This window comes from Piliocolobus tephrosceles, chromosome 2, assembly GCF_002776525.5.
Source record: "Piliocolobus tephrosceles isolate RC106 chromosome 2, ASM277652v3, whole genome shotgun sequence".
Taxonomy (NCBI): Eukaryota; Metazoa; Chordata; class Mammalia; order Primates; family Cercopithecidae; genus Piliocolobus; species Piliocolobus tephrosceles.
In genome coordinates, this window is record NC_045435.1 from 44802698 (window position 1) to 44821839 (window position 19142).

Genomic DNA, 19142 nt, shown 5'->3' on the forward strand with positions numbered 1-19142 from the left:
TCTAATGAGAGGTTGATTTTGCCAGAAGCAGACAGTTCACAGTAACAGAATGTAGGTAACATGGGCATATATGCAGGGGGAGGGGGTAACTGTGCCTGTGAAGTTCCCATCTGACTGCATGGATTTTCCCAGCGGAATGGAAAGTAAAGCTGACAGCTGAGAGTAAGGGCAGGGCAAGACAGGTGGTGCCAGAGGTTTAAAGATGGAAACAGATCTGAAGGATTTGTGTTCTTTCTTCACCATGCTGCTGGGAGGCAGGGGGTCCCACGATAGAGCACCACACTGCCCCAGGTCCTGGGTAAGAGGGTTTCCCATATGTTAAAGACATAGCTCTGCATTTCCTAGCAGGGCAAGCTGCTTTTAGTCTGAGTCTTAGCTTCTGCATCTGTAAAGATGCTTGCTATAAAGGCATCAGCCTGGCAACCTCAGAGGAATGTTCCAAAGAGAAGCCAGGGAATAACTTCCGTGATAGAGGATCAGCCAACATTCAGCCAAACTGAAAACAAGGCACCCCTAGGAAGGGGGAAATGCTACTGTGTTTACTCTTATTTTGTAGATGAGCACACTTATTGGGGCCCGTGCCGGAGGTGGTGGAGAATGAACAGACACAAGAGACAAAGACAAACAGAGAACATGGCGGCCGCGCCTAGAGCCTCCACCTCACTTTATTTATACTCCATAAACCCCACGTCAGCAGAAATAACACAATGCAAAACAAACTTTCTGCACCCAGATGTAACCTTCTGCTTAGTTTCTTGTCTCTAAGCTTTTTCTTATTTTGTCTGCCTTCTTGGCGCCTACTAGAGTTCATTAAAAGTTCAACTAGAGATAGTGTCCTTGACTACTGGAGTTCATTAAAAGTGCAACTAGCTAGAGATACTGTCCTTGAGCCTTATTTATTCTTAGCATATTATTTTCAATGGCCCCTGCACACACTGAGGAACAAGGAGGAAAAGTGACTCGCTCAAGGTCACACGATCTTCTTGAGCCTGCACTGCCCATCTCCTCTGCTGCACAGTACCTCCCAATCTCCACGCACTACATAACTCACTGGGCTCTACAACATCTTTGAGTGAGACACATAACTTGCTCCATTTTAAAGCTGAAAGAACTGAACCTAAGGCCAAGCCTTTCACCTCTAAGATGATGGTGTGTTTAATAACCTAGCTGTTACTATTGGCTGGGTTGTGCAACCTGTGGAAGTCACCCTGCAGCTAGATTTCTGTGGAACCTCAAAGGCAGGGGGTAGCGCTAGGGCTCAGTTGGCAAGGAAGCCCACAGGCCACTAGAGTGTGACATGGGAGCGGCATGGCCCGAGCTGTTTAAGAATCAGAGAGGAAGCCTTGCACATTTCGGTGTCAAAACACTGGAGTTGAGGGTCACTCCACTCATCTGGGCTTTCCCAAATTGTCCTGACAAGAACACTTGTCAAAACCATGTTTCTGCCCAGGCGTTCCCTTTCCTAGCCCCTGCCCCAAAATTAAGTTCTTCCCAAGGGAATGTGAGTGGAAGGAATCCGTGATTTCTGTCAGTTTTTAAAAGATGGGATCGTTCTTCACAGTCTCCTCTTCCCCCAGCTGCAGGCAGGGGCCTCTAGGCCCTGGGGGATGGAAGTGCAAGGCGGAAGGGGCAGGTCTTTGCAGCAGCATCTGCAGGACAGCCTTTCTCCTACCTCTTGGTGGTTTGCTGGCAATCTCTGGTGGTCTTTGGCTTATAAAATAATCAGTCCAATCTCAGCCTCAGCTTTAATAGTAAGGGATCAAGCAATAGTTTCTACTCAATGTTCCTCATACCCAGAGTCAAGCATTCTGCTATGCTAATGCTAATATTATGGCTAAAGAATGTTCATTTTCTCCTATGTTGTGAATCAGTTGTACTGATGTGAGGAGACATTCAGAACTACTGTGAGGATATTTTAAACACTTGTTAAATCAAATTTAGCCTAAAGCTGCTTCCTTATATATTTTAAGTTGGGTTTATAGGTTTTCTGCACATGGTGAACTATGACAAGTGGAGGCATAAACAGACCGTAGCCTACACTTGTGCCAATCACAGAGTTTTTGCCAATCAAATGTAGCCAACTTTCGAACCATGTACAAATAAGGCATGGCAGAGCTGTAACCAATCCAGATGTTTCTGTACCTTGCTTCCATTTTCTGTACCTCACTTTCCTTTGCTGTCCATAAATCTTCCACTACATGGCTGCGCTGGAGTCTCTGAGCTTGCTCTGGCTCAGAATGCTGCCTGATTTGAATCATTGATTGCTCAATTAAACCTTTTTTTTTTTTTGAGACAGAGTCTTGCTCTGTCACCCAGGATGGAGGGCAGTGGTGCAATCTCGGCTCACTGCAACCTCCACCTCCCGGGTTCAAGTGATTCTCATGCCTCAGCCTCCCGAGTGGCTGGGATTAGAGGCACTCACCACCATGCCCGGTAATTTTTGTATTTTTGGTAGAGACAGGGTTTCACAATGTTGGCCAGGTTGGTCTCAAACTCCTGACCTCAAATGATCTGCCCACCTCATCCTCCCAAAGTGCTGGGATTACAGGTATGAGCCACGCCACCCGACCCAGCCAATTAAGCTCCTTTAAATTTAATTCAGCTGAAGCTTTTCTTTTAGTATACTGAACAGGGGAGACTGTTTAAAACCACATCATATTTCTCAGAGGTTAATACTTAAATGTAAGATGGAAGGATCAAAGTGTAACTATTTTCATTTTTATCATTTGCTGTGCTAAGTGCTTTCATGTGGATTATTTTACTTAAACCTCTTAAAAGTCCTGTGAGATAAAGGGTATCATACTCATATTTACAGATGAGGAAACTGATTTTAGAAACTGGTATAGAAGTAAAACAGCAAAACTCTTCTGCTATACTCTATTGGAGCAATTAAAAATTATGCCTTAACAGTTTTCTAATTTTTATTTTGTAAAATATGTGCCATTGGATTTCTCTTTTGGTTGATTTAGGGAGACCTGTGTACACTAAAGATTTGACACATTAACAGACTACTTGACTGATTTGACTACATTTGTTTGGCAAAAACATACAGCAGCTCAAAATCGAAAGTTTTTGCAATATATGTATATTTTTCTTTGTTTTACCTATGGGGATAATTTACAAAGGCAGTTGTTTCCAAATACCTTCTTGTGAAGCTGAATGCCAAGCAAGTAAGTATCAACCACGGATGAAGAAACCAGCTGAGAGACCTTAGACAAGGTAAAATAATCTGAAAAGATGCCTGCACATATTTTGCAGTTTAGACTCTACGCCTTGTAGAGTTTTGAGCTCTTTTTTCTTGATGTTGTGTTAGCAATTTAATCTTTTTTGGTGCTGAGCTTAGCTCGCTGAGATGAAAGGGATAAAAGGATTTCATTTTGTTCTCAAGGAGTTCACACAGTGGAAGCTGGAGGCATTTCCCAACACTGTGGTCAATGCTACAGTCAGGGAACAAGTAAGTCTCCCCAAAAACAGGGATCGGAGTTTTTAAGGATAATATGGAGAGTAGGAGCTTGGGAAGTGGGGAGTGCTGACTGGTCAGGTTGGAGATGAAATGATAGGGGGTCGAAGTGAGTTTTTCTTGGTGTCTTCTGTTCCTAGGTGGGATTGCAAAACTGCTTGAGCCAGATGACCGGTCTGGGTGAAAAACAGAGCAGCATTCTTCCTGGAGGAGCAGGCTGAAGATCTGTATAGGGCCCATGTGCACCGCTGGGCTGTGAGGTGCCCGGTATGCCCTGCCTCCTACGTGGGCTCCTATGGCCTGGCCTTGAAACCGCCACTGCAAAATTATAACTTGAGACAGTGAAAGAGATCTGACCTAACCAACTCCATCTTGCTTCTAACCTCTAAGCTGTCCTTGTTCATTCCTGGGTGTAGGCTGAACTAACCTTGGGAAGGAATGAGTTTATAGTTTAACTTCAAAACAAAATAGCCCTTTCCCAGAAAACAAACAAACAAACAAAAAAACCTCTTCTTGCCTGGGACCAGTCGGCCTTTGGAGGAGTAACAAATTAGCTATAAGATTAGAAATTACAGTTTAGAGGCCAAGCAGCCTTTGGTTGCGAGAGTCTGAACGTCCCCCAAATTGTTCCTGGGAATAACATCACTATTGCAAAACCTAACACCACCTAGACTGGTAATCTGGCTCAACCAGTTCTGCAATCCCACCCGGGAATAGAAGACAGCAAGAAAAACTCACTTCGACCCCCTATCAGTCCATCGCCAACCCGACCAATCAGCACCCTCCACTTCCCGAGTTCCTACTCGCCAAATTATCCTTAAAAATTCCGATCTGTGTTTTTGGGGAGACTGATTTGGCTAATAAAACTCCCTCTCCAGCACAGCTGGCTCTGCGTGAATTACTCTCTCTCTATTGCCATTCCCCTGTCTTGATAAATCAGCTGTCTAGTCAGCGGGCAAGTGAACGCCTTGGGTGGCTACAGCCTGTCCTGTCCCATCCCATCCAATAGTTCCCATCTCTTCTCAGCTCCCTCTGTAGTTTCTCTTCCTCCACCTGCCTTTTTAGTGTTTCCCAAGACAGAGGTGACTCAGTTTTTTTTTTTTTTTTTTTTGAGACGGAGTCTCGCTCTGTCACCCAGGCTGGAGTGCAGTGGCGCGATCTCGGCTCACTGCAAGCTCCGCCTCCCGGGTTCACGCCATTCTCCTGCCTCAGTCTCCCAAGTAGCTGGGACTACAGGCGCCCGCCACCGCGCCCGGCTCATTTTTTGTATTTTTAGTAGCGACGGGGTTTCACCGTGGTCTCGATCTCATGACCTTGTGATCCGCCCGCCTCGGCCTCCCAAAGTGCTGGGATTACAGGCGTGAGCCACCGCGCCCGGCCGTGACTCAGTTTTATCCAGACCGCTCTGTGACTCATTCTCTTTTCCTCTTCCAAAAAATATATGTAACATGTCAACTAGGTACAAAACAGTATCTCAGGAATCCACCATCCAGTTAAAAATGGAACCTTAACCTTATCGTGCCCCTGCAGAGACCTCAACACCACGCATTCCCCCCATTCTTTTGCTTTTCTCAAGTTTTACCACGGCCTCGCGGCCGCAAGTGACAAAAAGAGGCAAGTGGAAGCAGCTGGGCCGGCCTTTAGGTTTCTGTACACAGGGAGATTTCCTATGGCTAGCATTTATGGAAACAACTGCTGGTATGTGAAAAACAGCTCCCTCACCGCCGTCACGACGGCCGGAGCTCATAACCGCCAACATGCCCGCTGCCCCGACCCTCCAATTTTCTCCGCCCAGCAACTCTAGCCGCGCAAGCGCAGTGGGACCGGCGGGAAGCGTAGGCATGTGACGTCATCAGGCGGCGCTGACCAGCCAGGTGCACGTGACTACGGCCTTGGCCGCGGAAGGTGGCAGCCGTCACGCCCTTCTGGCCTCTCCATCCCCTGCTGCGGCAGACCGCGCAAGCGCAGTGACTACTGCACATCGTCGCGGGCCAGTAACGTCATCAGACGTTGCGGACCATGCGTGTGTCCCTGCGGCGCCAAGTAAGAGGTGGAGCCTGAGGCCGGGAACAGCGGGCGGCATGACCTGCTGTGGGCTCTTCCTGCGCACCGCGGCTGCGGCTCGTGCCTGCCGGGGTCTGGGGATCTCTACCGCGAACCGGCGGCTACTGCGCACCAGCCCGCCTATACGAGCTTTCGCCAAAGAGCTTTTCCTAGGCAAAATCAAGAAGGTAACGCGAGCCCTGGGCGAATCCTTGGTGTCTGGCTCCCGCTTTTCATCCTCAGCTGCAAGATTGGTGTTCAGCTTTGTCGGATTCCCCAAACCTGCCAGAGAGGCGTGTTAACACTCTGGATTCCTGAGTTACAGGAAAACCTTCCCAGAGAAAGGGTGGGACATTTCCAAGACGGGGGACCCTTGGAAGTGTAAATTTTGTAAGGGGAATTTGGAAAACTCTAGGCTAGGTAATTTACAAAGCACCCTTCATCTCAGCTGGTCTGGTCTCGAAATGTGCGGGGCTTCCTCTCTGATTCCTAAACAGTTTAGACCGTGTCCCTCCTCAGTCACCTTCCAGCGCCCTGGGGCTTCCCCAGTTGAGCCCTAGCGCCTCTCCCTGCCATTGAGGTTCCTCAGAAATCTGGCTCCAAGATGCTTCCCAGGCGTCGTACAACCCAGCCAGTAGTAACAGTTTGGTTATAAAACACTCATTGTCCTCTTAGAGCTGGAAGACTTGGGTTTGGTCTCGGCTCGTTGACTTTGAAACTCAGTTCTTTTTTTTGAGACAGAGTCTCGCTCTTGTCGCCCAGGCTGGAGTGCTCACTACAACCTCCGCCTCCTGGGTTCAAGGGATTCTCCTGCCTCAGCCTCCGGAGTAGCTGGGATTACAGGCGCCCGCCACCATGCCCGGCCTTTTTTTTTTTTTTAGCAGAGATGGAGTTTCACCGTGTTGGCAAAGCTGGTCTTGAACTCCTGACCTCAGGTGATCCTCCCGCCTCGGCTTTGCAAAGTGTTGGGATTACAGGCGTGAGCCACCGCTCCCGGCCGAGACTCAGTTCTTTCAGCCTTAAAATGGAAATAGTGTTGTCTCCTTCACAGAGGTGTTGTAGAGCCCCAGTGAGATAAATGGTGCATGGAGAGTCTTCTTAAACTGTAGAGTACTGTGCAGCAGAAGAGAGAACTGGGTTCAACACTTACTAGTCTTGTGACCTTGGATCTGATGGTTTCACCTCCCTGTGCCTCAGTGCCTTCATCTACAAAATAGGAATAAACACATTTCTTGCTTTTTCCTTTGTGTTTTATTTTATCTTCTAAGGAAAGCAACAGTATACTTGCTGTTTCCTCGAGGTGCCCTGCTTTGAGCTTGGCTGAATGTTGGCTGATCCTCTATCACGGAAGTTATTCCCTGGCTTCTCTTTGGAACATTCCTCTGAGGTTGTCAGGCTGATCCCTTTATAGCAAGCAACCTTATTGATGCAGAAGCTAAGACTCAGACTAAAAGCAGTTTGCCTGGCTAGAAAGTGCAGAGCTATGTCTTTGACATATGGGAAACCCTTTTACCCAGGACCTGGGGCAGTGTGGTGCTCTATCCTGGGACCTCCTGCTTTCCAGCAGCATGGTGAAGAAAGAACACAAATCTTTCAGATCTGTTTCTGTCTTTAAACCTTTGGCACCACCTGCCCTGCCCTTACTCTCAGCTGTCAGCTTTGCTTCCCATTCCACTGGGAAAATCCATGCAGTCAGATGAGAACTTCACAGGCATAGTTACCCCTTCCCCCTGCATGTGCCCATATTATCTACATTCTGTTACTATGACTGAACTGTCTGCTTCTGGCAAAACCAACCTCTCATTAGACCCCAGGCCTTCTCACCTACTCAAGGGTAATTCTTTCCTTTCTCGGAATCATTAACTGTTCTCTCTACTGGATCTTGAGCCCTTACCATTCAGACGTTTGTCCCTAATGGCCATGGAAGTCAGTAGTGACCTCTCTGCTGTCAAATCGTGTGATCTGTTCTCAGACCTCATCCTACTTGACCCATCATTGGCATCTGACACTGTTCATTCTTCTACCCTGTTGACACACTTTCTTCTCTGGTTTCTGAATCACTATTCTCATCGTTCTCTGAATGTTCTAAATACTTTACTGACTGATACTTCTCTGTGTCAATTGCTAGTTCTTTTTTAGCTCCTTTACTGCTAAACAATGACCAGTGTTTCCGACTAGCCAAGTTGGAATTTACTAAGACTGGGTCTGTGGATGTCTCTTTTCTTCTACAACCATCTCCTGGGTGACCTTATTTAGTGTCCTGGCTTTAAATATCATCAATATCCTGATGCCTCAAATTTCTTTCTCCAGTTCAGATTTCTCCCTGAGCTCCAGATTCCTTTTGCTTTTTCAGAGTTGGGGCTTTCCTCTGTCACCCAGGCTGGAGTGCAGTGGTACCATCATAGCTCACTGCAACCTTGAACTCCTAGGCTCAAGAGATCCTCCCACCTCAGCATCCCCCGTAGCTGGGACTACAGGCACACCCTGCCACACCCAGCCAAGGTCCTTTTTTAAATCTACCTTTGTACTCAAAAGCTCTGCTGAGAGGTTTAACAGGCATTTGAGATTAATAGATCCAAAACTGAGTTCCTGGTTCCCACCCAATCCTGGTCCTTCCACCAACCTTCTTTTATCATGGATAATGGTGGCTCTGTTGTTCCACCTGTTCAGACAGAACACCTGGCATCACCTTGTACTCTTATTCTCCTAGTTCACGTCTAATTCCACAGAAGATCTGGTTTTCTCTACTTTGAGGTTCTTCAGAGTCTGACCACTTTTAGACCCTTCTGCTGCTACTTCGGATCAGGCCAATGTCATCTCTCACAGCCTTACTGGGATTAGAGCAGAAACATGGGATATGATGCTTAGAATCTCAGAACTGGAAAAGATCTTTCAGATTATGTAGGCCAGTGGTTGTCACCCTGCCCTCAGCCGGACCCAAGCTATTCATGGAGTGCCCCTGGAACTGCTGCAGGGATGGGTGGGAAGTTGAGTGGGTGGGATTTGGGTGACTGTTTTCCATATCAGCAGTCTCAGAACTGCTTGACTTCTGTCTGTTTTACATATTTGGTTTCTGCACTAGATTTCTTTGAATAGCAGGTTCCACTTTTTTTTTTTTTTTTGAGACGGAGTCTTGCTCTGCCGCCCAGGCTGGAGTGCAGTGGCCGGATCTCAGCTCACTGCAAGCTCCGCCTCCCGGGTTCACGCCATTCTCCTGTCTCAGCCTCCCGAGTAGCTGGGACTACAGGCGCCCGTCTCGTCGCCCGGCTAGTTTTTTGTATTTTCTATTAGAGACGGGGTTTCACCGTATTAGCCAGGATGGTCTTGATCTCCTGACCTCGTGATCCGCCCGTCTTGGCCTCCCAAAGTGCTGGGATTACAGGCTTGAGCCACCGCGCCCGGCCCAGGTTCCACTTTTTAAGATAATTTACAAACTGTTTATTGCAATTGAACTCTCCTCCCCTAAGGCACTGACCTGATTTGATAACATCAGAATCTTTCTCCCATGCCCCTGCAGTCTCTCCTATGTGACAGGTTTTCTGTGGTTGTACCTGAAGGCCAACTAGTTGCCAGGCTGTCTTATCTGGCCTGCCCACTGTTACCAGAATGATCTCTAACACAGCCCATGCACAAGACCCAAGTGTCAGTGAGCCTCTGTGTTCAGTGAAGGAGACTGAGCTTTGATCTAAAAGGCTGCAGAGTGATAGGGCCATTAACTTGTTTTTTTTTCTTTTTTTTTTTTCTTGAGACAGTCTTACTCTGTAGCCCAAGCTGGAGTGCAGTGGTGCAATCACAGCTCACTGCAGCCTCAACCTCCCCAGGCTCAGGGGATCCTCCCACCTCAGCCTCCTGAGTAGCTGGGACTATAGGTGTGTGTAGCCTTGCCCAGGCTGGTTTTGAACTCCTGGGCTTTAAGCAGTCCCCCGCCTCAGCTTCCCAAAGGACTAGGATTACAGGCAGTAGCCACTGCGCCCAGCCAAGCTTGTTTTTTTCTTTTCTTTTTTTGAGACACAATCTCGCTCTGTCACCCGGGCTGGAGTACAATGGTGCAATCTCAGCTTACTGCAACCTCCACCTCCTGGGTTCAAACGATTCTCCTGCCTCAGCCTCCTGAGTAGCTGGGATTACAGGCGCGCACTACCATGCCTGGGTAATTTTTGTATTTTTAGTAGAAATGGAGTTTCACCATGTTGGTCAGGCTGGTCTCGAACTCCTGACCTCGTGATCCGCCCACGTTGGCCTCCCAAAGTGCTGGGATTACAGGTGTGAGCCACCGTGACCGGCCTCCCAGCTAGTTTTTTTCGATACCACCTTCAGGGTGGTTTTGGAATGGACAGAGGCAGGGATTCCTTTAAGTTGGCTGTCACTTTTAGTTAGGGACTCACCTATAAGCCTGTGGTCCTGGGCCCAGAGAGGAGAAAGCAGTGGGAGCATATTGATACAGTAGAGAAATCTGTTGGCTGATTGGCTGTACAAGGTCTGAGGAGAAGGTTGAGGTCTCCCAAAGACTTCTCTAGAGACACTTAGTGAGAGGCGCCGTGAGGACAGGTGTTGCTTGGGCCTATAGCTGTGACTCAGGACATCACTGCTCATCAACCTGAAGCCCACATCTACAGCTCGTGTCATGCTGGCAACTGAAGGGGTACCAGAGCCCAAAAGTCCAGAGGGGCTTGGTACAGGGAGCAGATGTCCATGAGCAGGAGAGACAGAGGCTATAGGGATCGATGAGACTTGGTAAGCACGACATGCTCTTCTCAGCGTAGCATCTTTGAGCTCACACAATAATTGATGTAGAATTGTCCATTTCAGTAAGGAGCTTCCACGTCCACTATCTTCCACAATTCTCACATTGTGCCTTGAGTAAATATTACCTGCATGTTATGGGTGAGAAAGAGGTAGTTTGGAGAACTGAAGGGATTTGGTAAAGGCCACATAATTAGTAAGCCTGAAATCAAGGACCAGACCCCCAGGCTTCTAAATGTTAGTCTTGGGCTGCATATTTCATGGGACCATTATCATCCCTTGTACTGAGAAGGAAAGCTGATGAAAATCGGGAAGAACCTATTTGAACAGGGGAGGGAGATGGATGTGGGTGGTGGAGCCTCCACATAGTTCCTGTATCTCAAGAACCTTGTGAGGTTTGCTTTCCAGTTCTTCAGTACGTCACGTCCCGCTGGCCAGGGTGGAGTACAGCACATGTTTTTCCTTCCCTTTTAACTGATATTTCAATGATGGCAGCATAATAAAAATTAAATTTTTTAGCAAATATTTACTATTTTTAGAAAGAAGTTTTCCCATTTCCGGAAGTTAGCCAAGATGAACTTAATGAAATCAATCAGTTCTTGGGACCCGTGGAAAAATTCTTCACTGAAGAGGGTATGTATGTTTTTCTTTACCATTGCCGATTTCCACTGTAAGGGCGATTCAGTTGATATTTATATTAGAAGTGGCATACATAGGGGAAGTCTTCTTGAGGGAGAAATGGTTTCCACTCATCATAATTTGCTTTAGGTTTCATCCCTGTTGCCATTTAATTAAAAAACATCCAGTCCATCCTGGCTAACACGGTGAAACCCCGTCTCTACTAAAAAATACAAAGAACTAGCCGGGCGAGGTGGCGGGCGCCTGTAGTCCCAGCCACTCGGGAGGCTGAGGCAGGAGAATGGCATAAACCCGGGAGGCAGAGCTTGCAGTAAGCTGAGATCCGGCCACTGCACTCCAGCCTGGGTGACAGAGCGAGACTCCGTCTCAAAAAAAAAAAAAAAAAAAAACAAATTTAAAACTTCTCATTGTATTTGTAGTGAAGGACCACTTTAAACATTTCCCAACTGTTCCAGGCCAACACTTCCATAAGTTATAATAAAAATGAATAACTAAAAAAATGAGATGGCAAAAAGCCAAGGCCGCACACCATACAGGCCCCTGGAGCATGTGCTGGTTGTTGTGGCGGTGTACAATTGCTCTTAGTGTTTCTAAAGGTTGAGTTTCAGTTTCTATACTTTGGTAATTGTAAACAAATAGTGATTTGTGGACCAGCAGCAGTGTGGCACCTGCATGGTGAGGCAGCATTTGACCTTAGGTCCCTCTCTCAGAGCTGTTGGCCGGTCCTCCAGCCAGGGCCTTGGTGAAGAGTTCAGTGATGGTAGATGGACAGCAGCTCTTCCCTAACACTAGGATCCTGGAGAGCTTTTGTTTATGTGGATTTTAGCTGTCAATATTTGCCCTCTTAGGGATTATTTTATTTTTATTTTACTTTATTTTTTCAAGAAAGGGCCTAGCTGTGTTGCTCAGACTGGAGTGCAGTGGTACCATCTCATCTCACCACCACTTCCATCTTCCAGGCTCAAGCAATCCCCCGACTTCAGCCTCCTGAGTTGTTGGAACTACAAGTGCTCACCCCCATGCCCAGCTAATTTTTTTGTATTTTTCATAGGGACAGGTTCTCACTATATTGCCCAGGCTGGTCTTTACTCCTAGGCTAAAGTGATCCTCCCACCTTGGCCTCCCAAAGGGTTGGGATTACAGGCGTGAGCTACCATGCCTGGCCCCTCTTAGAAATTAAAACTGAGGGCCGGGTGCGGTGGCTTAAGCCTGTGATCCCAGCACTTTGGGAGGCCGAGACGGGTGAATCACGAGGTCAGGAGATCGAGACCATCCTGGCTAACACGGTGAAACCCCGTCTCTACTAAAAAATACAAAAAACTAGCCGGGCGAGGTGGCGGGCACCTGTAGTCCCAGCTACCCGGGAGGCTGAGGCAGGAGAATGGCGTAAACCTGGAAGGCGGAGGTTGCAGTGGAGCTGAGATCCGGCCACTGCACTCCAGCCCGGGCGACAGAGCGAGACTCCGTCTCAAAAAAAAAAAAAAAAGAAATTAAAACTGAGAAATTTAAAATATACTGTGGTTCTGGGCATAGTGGCTCACGCCTGTAATCCCAGCACTTTTGCAGGTCAAGGTGGGCGGATCACCTGAGTTCTGGAGTTCGAGACCAGTGTAGCCAACATGGTGAAACCCTATCTCTACTAAAAATACAAAAATTGGCCAGGCGTGGTGGCGGGTGCCTATAATCCCAGCTACTCAGGAGGCTGAAGCAGGCGAATTGCTGGAACCCAGGAGGCAGAGATTGTAGTGAGCCTAGATTGCGCCACTGCACTCCAGCCTGGGAGACAGAGTGTGACTTTGTCTAAAAAAAAGAAATAAAATATACTGTGTTCATTTGTTTAAAAATAATAAATCCATTACATGTTAACATAAACAATATTTTTAATGAAAAATATTTTGAAAAATAATTAGGCCGGGCACAGTGGCTCATGCCTGTAATCCCAGCACTTAGGGAGACGAAGGTGGACGATCACCTGAGGTCGGGAGTTCGATACCAGCCTGACCAACATGGAGAAACCCCGTCTCTACTAAAAATACAAAATTCGCCGGGCATGGTGGTGCATGCCTGTAATCCCAGCTACTCAGGAGACTGAGGTAGGAGAATCGCTTGAACCCGAGAGGCGGAGGTTGCCACGAGCTGAGATTGTACCACTGCACTCCAGCCTGGGCAACAAGAGCAAAACTCCGTCTCAAAAAAAAAAAAAAAGAAAAGAAAAGAAAAAAGTAGTTCATGGAAAGAGTGGCATTGGTTGAAAGTCGTGCAAGTCCTTTTAATGTTTGGCTTATTAGAAGACAGCTGGATTCTCATACCTGTTTGTGCATGTAACCTCTGGAAAAGTCTGCTGTGAAGTCTTTTTTTTTTTTTAATTGTCTTTTTTTATAATCTTCACACATGCATTTTTTTTGTTTGTTTCTAAGACAGTCTTGCCCTGTCACCCAGGCTGGAGTACAGTGGTATGAACTCAGCTCACTGCAACCTCTGCAGTTGAAGTGATTCTCATGCCTCAGCTTCCTGAGTAACTGGAATTACAGGCACGTGCCATCACGCCTGGCTAGTTTTTGTATTTTCAGTAGAGATGGGGTTTTACCATGTTGGCCAGGCTGGTCTTGAACTCCTGGCCTCAAATGATCTGCCTGTAATCCAACGTGCTGGGATTATAGGCATGAGCCACTGCACCTGGCCTGACACATGCATTTTTTTTTTTTTTTCAGACGGAGTCTCACTCTGTTGCCAGGCTGGAGTGCAATGGCATGGTCTCAGCTCACTGCAACCTCCACCTCCTGGGTTCAAGTGATTCTCCTGCCTCAGCCTCCCAAGTAGCTGGAATTACAGGCATGTACCACCATGCCCGACTAATTTTTGTATTTTTAGTAGAGACAGGGTTTCTCCATGTTGTCCAGGCTGGTCTCGAACTCCTGACCTCGTGATCCACCCCCGCCCCCCCCCCAGCCTCCCAAAGTGCCGGGATTACAGGTGTGAGCCACGGCGCCCGGCCTGACACATGCATTTAAAGCAAGAAACACACACTTCGAGGACACAGGGCTCTGTCAGCAATAACTGTCATCTTCGTATTTGCAGAGATGTAAATATGCAAGAAACCAGCCGGGCATGGTGACTCACACTGGTAATCTTAGCACTGTGGAAAACTGAGCAGGGCAGACTGCTTGAGTCCCAGAGTTTGAGACCTGCCTGGGCAATGGAGCGAAACCCTGTCTCTACTAAAAATACAAAATATTAGCTGGGCGTGGTGGTGTGTGCCCATAGTCCCAGCTACTCAGAAGTCTGAGGTGGGAGAAGCACCCAAGCCTGGGAAGCCAAGGCTGTTGTGAGCTGTGTTCATGCCATTGAGCTCCAACCTGGGCGACAGGAGTGAGACCCTGTCTCAAAAAAAAAAAAAAAACGAGAAACCACTGCAAACCAAACCCACTCCCTCTGACAGGAACAAATGTCTCTTGGAATAAATAGCAAATGCTGAAATAAAAGCTGTGTTCATTCAACTGCCATGATGTGAATTCAAAAAGGAAGTTAAATCCAAGGGCAAAGCAGAGAAAAGAACATACAAATATACACCTCTATTTCATGTATATTCAAAGAGGAGGCTAATCACTGTGGACAAAGGGCCCTCTGGAACCACAGCTGTAGGCAGCTAGTGGTGCCACGGAAATAGAGGTATTGTCGGCTAGAAACAGAAAAATCACATCCTCCCACAACTGGCCTCTATCAAAACCAACCAGGACAGACAAGCCTTCCCTAAAAGTAATGGCCGAGAATAAAAGCACAAATATTGCTGGAAATCCAAGTAGCCTATTTTACTGCTTTGAGTAACTTACATGCAAATCTAAGAGATTTTTCTGAATCCTTGATCAAGTTTTATTCATGTAAAGCCCGTACATAAATTCTGGGGAACATGGTACTTTGGGCTCCATATTGGACTCTGAGCCAAAACGTTAGATACACTACACTGCACCCCACTGTACAGTCTTTGGAGAATTAGAATTTAAAAGCAAATAACATCTTAAATAGTTTTAAGCCAGGTGTGGTGACTCATGCCTGCAATCCCAGCACTTTGGGAGGCCGAGGTGGGTGGATCACTTGAGGTCAGGAGTTTGAGACCAGCCTGGTCAACATGGTGAAACCCTGTCTCTACTAAAAATATGAAAATGAACTGGGTGTGGTGGCACGCACCTGTAATCGCAGCTACTGGGGAGGCCGAGGCAGGAGAATTGCTAGAACCCGGGATGTGAAGGTTGTATTGAGCTGGGATCGCGCCACTGCACTTCAGCCTGGGTGACAGAGCGAGACTCCATCTCAAAAAATAAAAATAAAAAAACATAAAAAATAAACTAGTTTTGACCCTGTGGGACCCCCTAGAAGCAGCTCAGGTCCCCCAGAACCTCTTTGAGAAGTGCCAAATCGTCAACTGTCATTACATTGCTTTGTTTTTGTTTGTTTCTTATTTCACACCTGGTGATCACAAAGTATATGTTGCTAGTTTTAAAAGTTGCTTATTTGTATATAAACAATTTATAATTTAGAAATACTTATTTCTGCTTTTTTTTCCTAGTGGTTATCTTCCTGTTTGTATCTTTTTTAGTTCCCATGGTCTCTTGTTCTTTTATTTAAACTTTTCCTATGTGGTCTGTCAGGTTTTTTTTTTTTTTTTTTTCAGGACTAATTAAGGTATAATTGATTTACAATAAATTGTACACACTGTCATGTGTCACATAATGACGTTCAAGTCAATGACAGGCCATATATACAATGGTAGTCTCATAAGATGATCATACCATATTTGTACTGTACCTTTTCTATGTTTAGCTGTGTTCATATACACAAATACTTACCATTGTGTTACAGTTGCCTACAGTGTTCAGCACAGCAATATGCTGTATACCTTTTTTTTTTTTTTTTGAGACTGAGTCTCGCTCTGTCGCCCAGGCTGGAGTGCAGTGGCCGGATCTCAGCTCACTGCAAGCTCCGCCTCTCGGGTTTATGCCATTCTCCTGCCTCAGCCTCCCGAGTAGCTGGGACTACAGGCGCCCGCCACCTCGCCTGGCTAGTTTTTTTGTGTTTTTTAGTAGAGATGGGATTTCACCGTGTTAGCCAGGATGGTCTCGATCTCCTGACCTCATGATCCGCCCGTCTCAGCCTCCCAAAGTGCTGGGATTACAGGCTTGAGCCACCGTGCCCGGCCTGTATAGCTTTTTTGTTTTTTGTTTTCCTTAAAAAAATAAAATAAGCCAGGTGCGGTGGCTCACGCTTGTAATCCCAGCACTTTGGGAGGCCAAGGTGGGTGGATCACCTGAGGTTAGGAGTTAGAGACCAGCCTGACTAACATGCAGAAACCCCCTCTCCACTAAAAATACAAAAAAATTAGCTAGGCGTGGTGGCGCATGCCTGTAATCCCAGCTACTTGGGAGGCTGAGGCAGGAGAATTGCTTAAACCCGGGAGGCGGAGGTTGCAGTGAGCCCAGGTCGCTCCATTGCACTCCAGCCTCGGCAACAAGAGCAAAACCCCATCTCAAAAAAAAAAAAAAAAAATTTACAGTGAGATGGAGTTTCACTGTGTTGCGCAGGCTGGTCTCCAACTCCTGGGCTCAAGCGATCCTCCTGCCTCAGCTTTCCAAAGTGCTGGGATTATAGGCATGAGCCACCACGCCCAGCCTACTATACAGGTTTGCAGCCTAGGAGCAATAAGCCATACCATATAGCCTAGGTGTGTAGTAGGCTCTGTCACCTAGGGTGCGTAAAGTCCATTCTGATGTTCATACAGGGAGAGAATCACCTGACACATGACTGTATTTAGAGAGTACCCCTCAGGAGCCGTCAGCACAACAAAGGAAGTCAACATTACCCGTCAGAGTTTCCTCATGCCTCTTTTATTTCCCCCAGTCCCCAGGCAACTGCTGATCTGTTTTCTCTCACTATAGATTAGTTTGTATTTTCTGGAATTATGTGTGATTTTGTCTGGCTTCTTTCTGTGTCATTTTGAATTTATCCATGGTGCATGTATCAGTAGTACTTCCTTTTTAATGCTGAGTTGTATTTCTTTCTATAGATATACCAAGATTTGTTTATCCATTTAAGTATTCATTGACATGGGGTATATATCCAGATTTTAGCTATCACCAAAAAAGTTGCCATAAACATACCTTTTTTTCCTCTTTTTCTTTTTTTAAGAGACAGGGTCTTTCTTTGTCTCCTGGGCTGGAGTACAGTAGTGTGATCATAGCTCACTGCAACCCTCCAACTTCTGGGCTCAAAGCCATCCTCTGCCTCAGCCTCCCACATAGCTGAGACTACAGGCACACACTACCATGCCCAGCTAATAATTCTTAAAGTTTTTTGTAGAGATGGGGTCTCACTATGTTATTCAGGCTGGTCTCAGACTCCTGGGCTCAGGTGATCTTCCTACCTCAGCCTCTTAAACTGTTAGGATTACAGGTATGAACCACCATGCCTGGCCTGTATTTTCTTTTTTTTTTTTGAGACACCATCTCGAATCACTGCAACCTCCAACTTCCGGGTTCAAGTAATTCTTCTGCCTCAGCCTCCCAAGTAGCTGGAATTACAGGTGTGTGCCACCACGCCTGGCTAATTTTTGGTATTTTTAAGTAAAGAAGGGGCTTCACCATGTTGGCCAGACTGATCTCAAACTCCTGACCTCGGGTGATCTGCCTGCCTCGGCCTCCCAAAGTGCTTGGATTACAGGTGAGAGCCACCTCGCCCAGCCTGGCCTGTACTTTCTTTTAGAAACTTCATAGTTTCTAAACTATGACTGGACATGGTGGCTTAACGCCTGTAATCCCAGCACGTTGGGAGGCCAAGGCAAGCGGATCACGAGGTCAGGAGATCGAGACCATCTTGGCTAACATGATGAAACCCTGTCTCTACTGCAAATACAAAAAATTAGCCGGGCGTGGTGGCAGGCACCTGTAGTCCCAGCTACTCTGGAGGCTGAGGCAGGAGAATGGTGTGAACCCGGGAGGCGGAGCTTGCAGTGAGCTGAGATCGCGCCACTGCACTGCAGCCTGGGCAACAGAGCAAGACTCCATCTCAAAAAAAAAAAAGTTTAGCCGGGCGCGGTGGCTCAAGCCTATAATCCCAGCACTTTGGGAGGCCGAGACGGGCGGATCACGAGGTCAGGAGATCGAGACCATTCTGGCTAACACGGTGAAACCCCATCTCTACTAAAAATACAAAAAACTAGCCGGGCGAGGTGGCGGGCGCCTGTAGTCCCAGCTACTCCGGAGGCTGAGGCAGGAGAATGGCGTAAACCCGGGAGGCGGAGCTTGCAGTGAGCTGAGATCTGGCCACTGCACTCCAGCCTGGGTGACAGAGCAAGACTCTGTCTCAAAAAAAAAAAAAAAGTTTATAGTTTTAATTTAGGTTTAGAACTATGATTCATTCAAAGTTAATTTGGAGTTTGTTGTGAGGTGAAGTTTGAGGAGGATTGTTTTGCTTATGGCTATCCAGTTCCATCAACATTTGTTGTAAAGATTATCTTTTCCCTATTGGATCGACTTGGCACCTTTATCAAAAATCAGTTGACCATTTATGTATGAGTTTATCTCTGAATTTTCTATTCTCTTCCACTGATCTATTTGTCCATCTTTATTCAGGTATTACATTGTCTTGTTTACTGAGCTTTCTGTTAAGGCTTGGAACCAAGTAATGTTAGTTCTCCAACTTTATTCTTGTCTAAAGTTGGTTTGACTCTTGCAGGTCCTTTGCATTTCTTTTGCATCAATTTAATAATCAGCTTTTCAAGTCTACAAAAAGGCCTACAAGTTTTTAAATGGTTGGTTTATCTTTTAGAGCATTTTTTTTTTTTTTTGAGACAAAGTCTCACTCTGTCGCCCAGGCTGGAGTGCAGTGGTGTGATCTTGGCTCACCACAACCCCTGCCTCCTGGGTTCAAGTGATTCTCCTGCCTCAGCCTCCTGAGTAGCTGGGACTATAGGTGCGCACCACCATGCCCGGCAAATTTTTATATTTTTTTAGTAGAGACAGGGTTTCACTATATTGGCCAGGCTGGTCTCGAACTCCTGATCTAGTGATCCACCCGCCTCGGCCTCCTAAAGTGCTGGGATTATAGACTTGGGCCACTGTGCCCAGCCAGGAATTTTTAAAAATAGGAAAAAGGATCCTGTTACCCATGTAGTTGCTGATTCCAGGGCTCTTCATGTCTCTTGTAGAGTCTCTTCCTGGCTTCATATTGCTTCAGAAGAGATGTCTGCTTCCATTCTTATCTTTGT

At 46.7% G+C, this 19142-nt stretch overlaps 1 protein-coding gene across 1 annotated transcript in view; it reads left to right on the top strand.

Moving 5' to 3' along the window:
- Positions 1-5338: 5338 nt before the first annotated feature.
- The window catches only part of ACAD9 (acyl-CoA dehydrogenase family member 9), a 32482-nt gene continuing 18678 nt past the window's right edge, over positions 5339-19142 (top strand). Inside the window, 2 exon segments of the mRNA XM_026456372.1 lie at positions 5339-5691; positions 10786-10879. Of these exon segments, the coding sequence (XP_026312157.1) occupies positions 5542-5691; positions 10786-10879 (244 nt within the window). The 5' untranslated portion in view covers positions 5339-5541.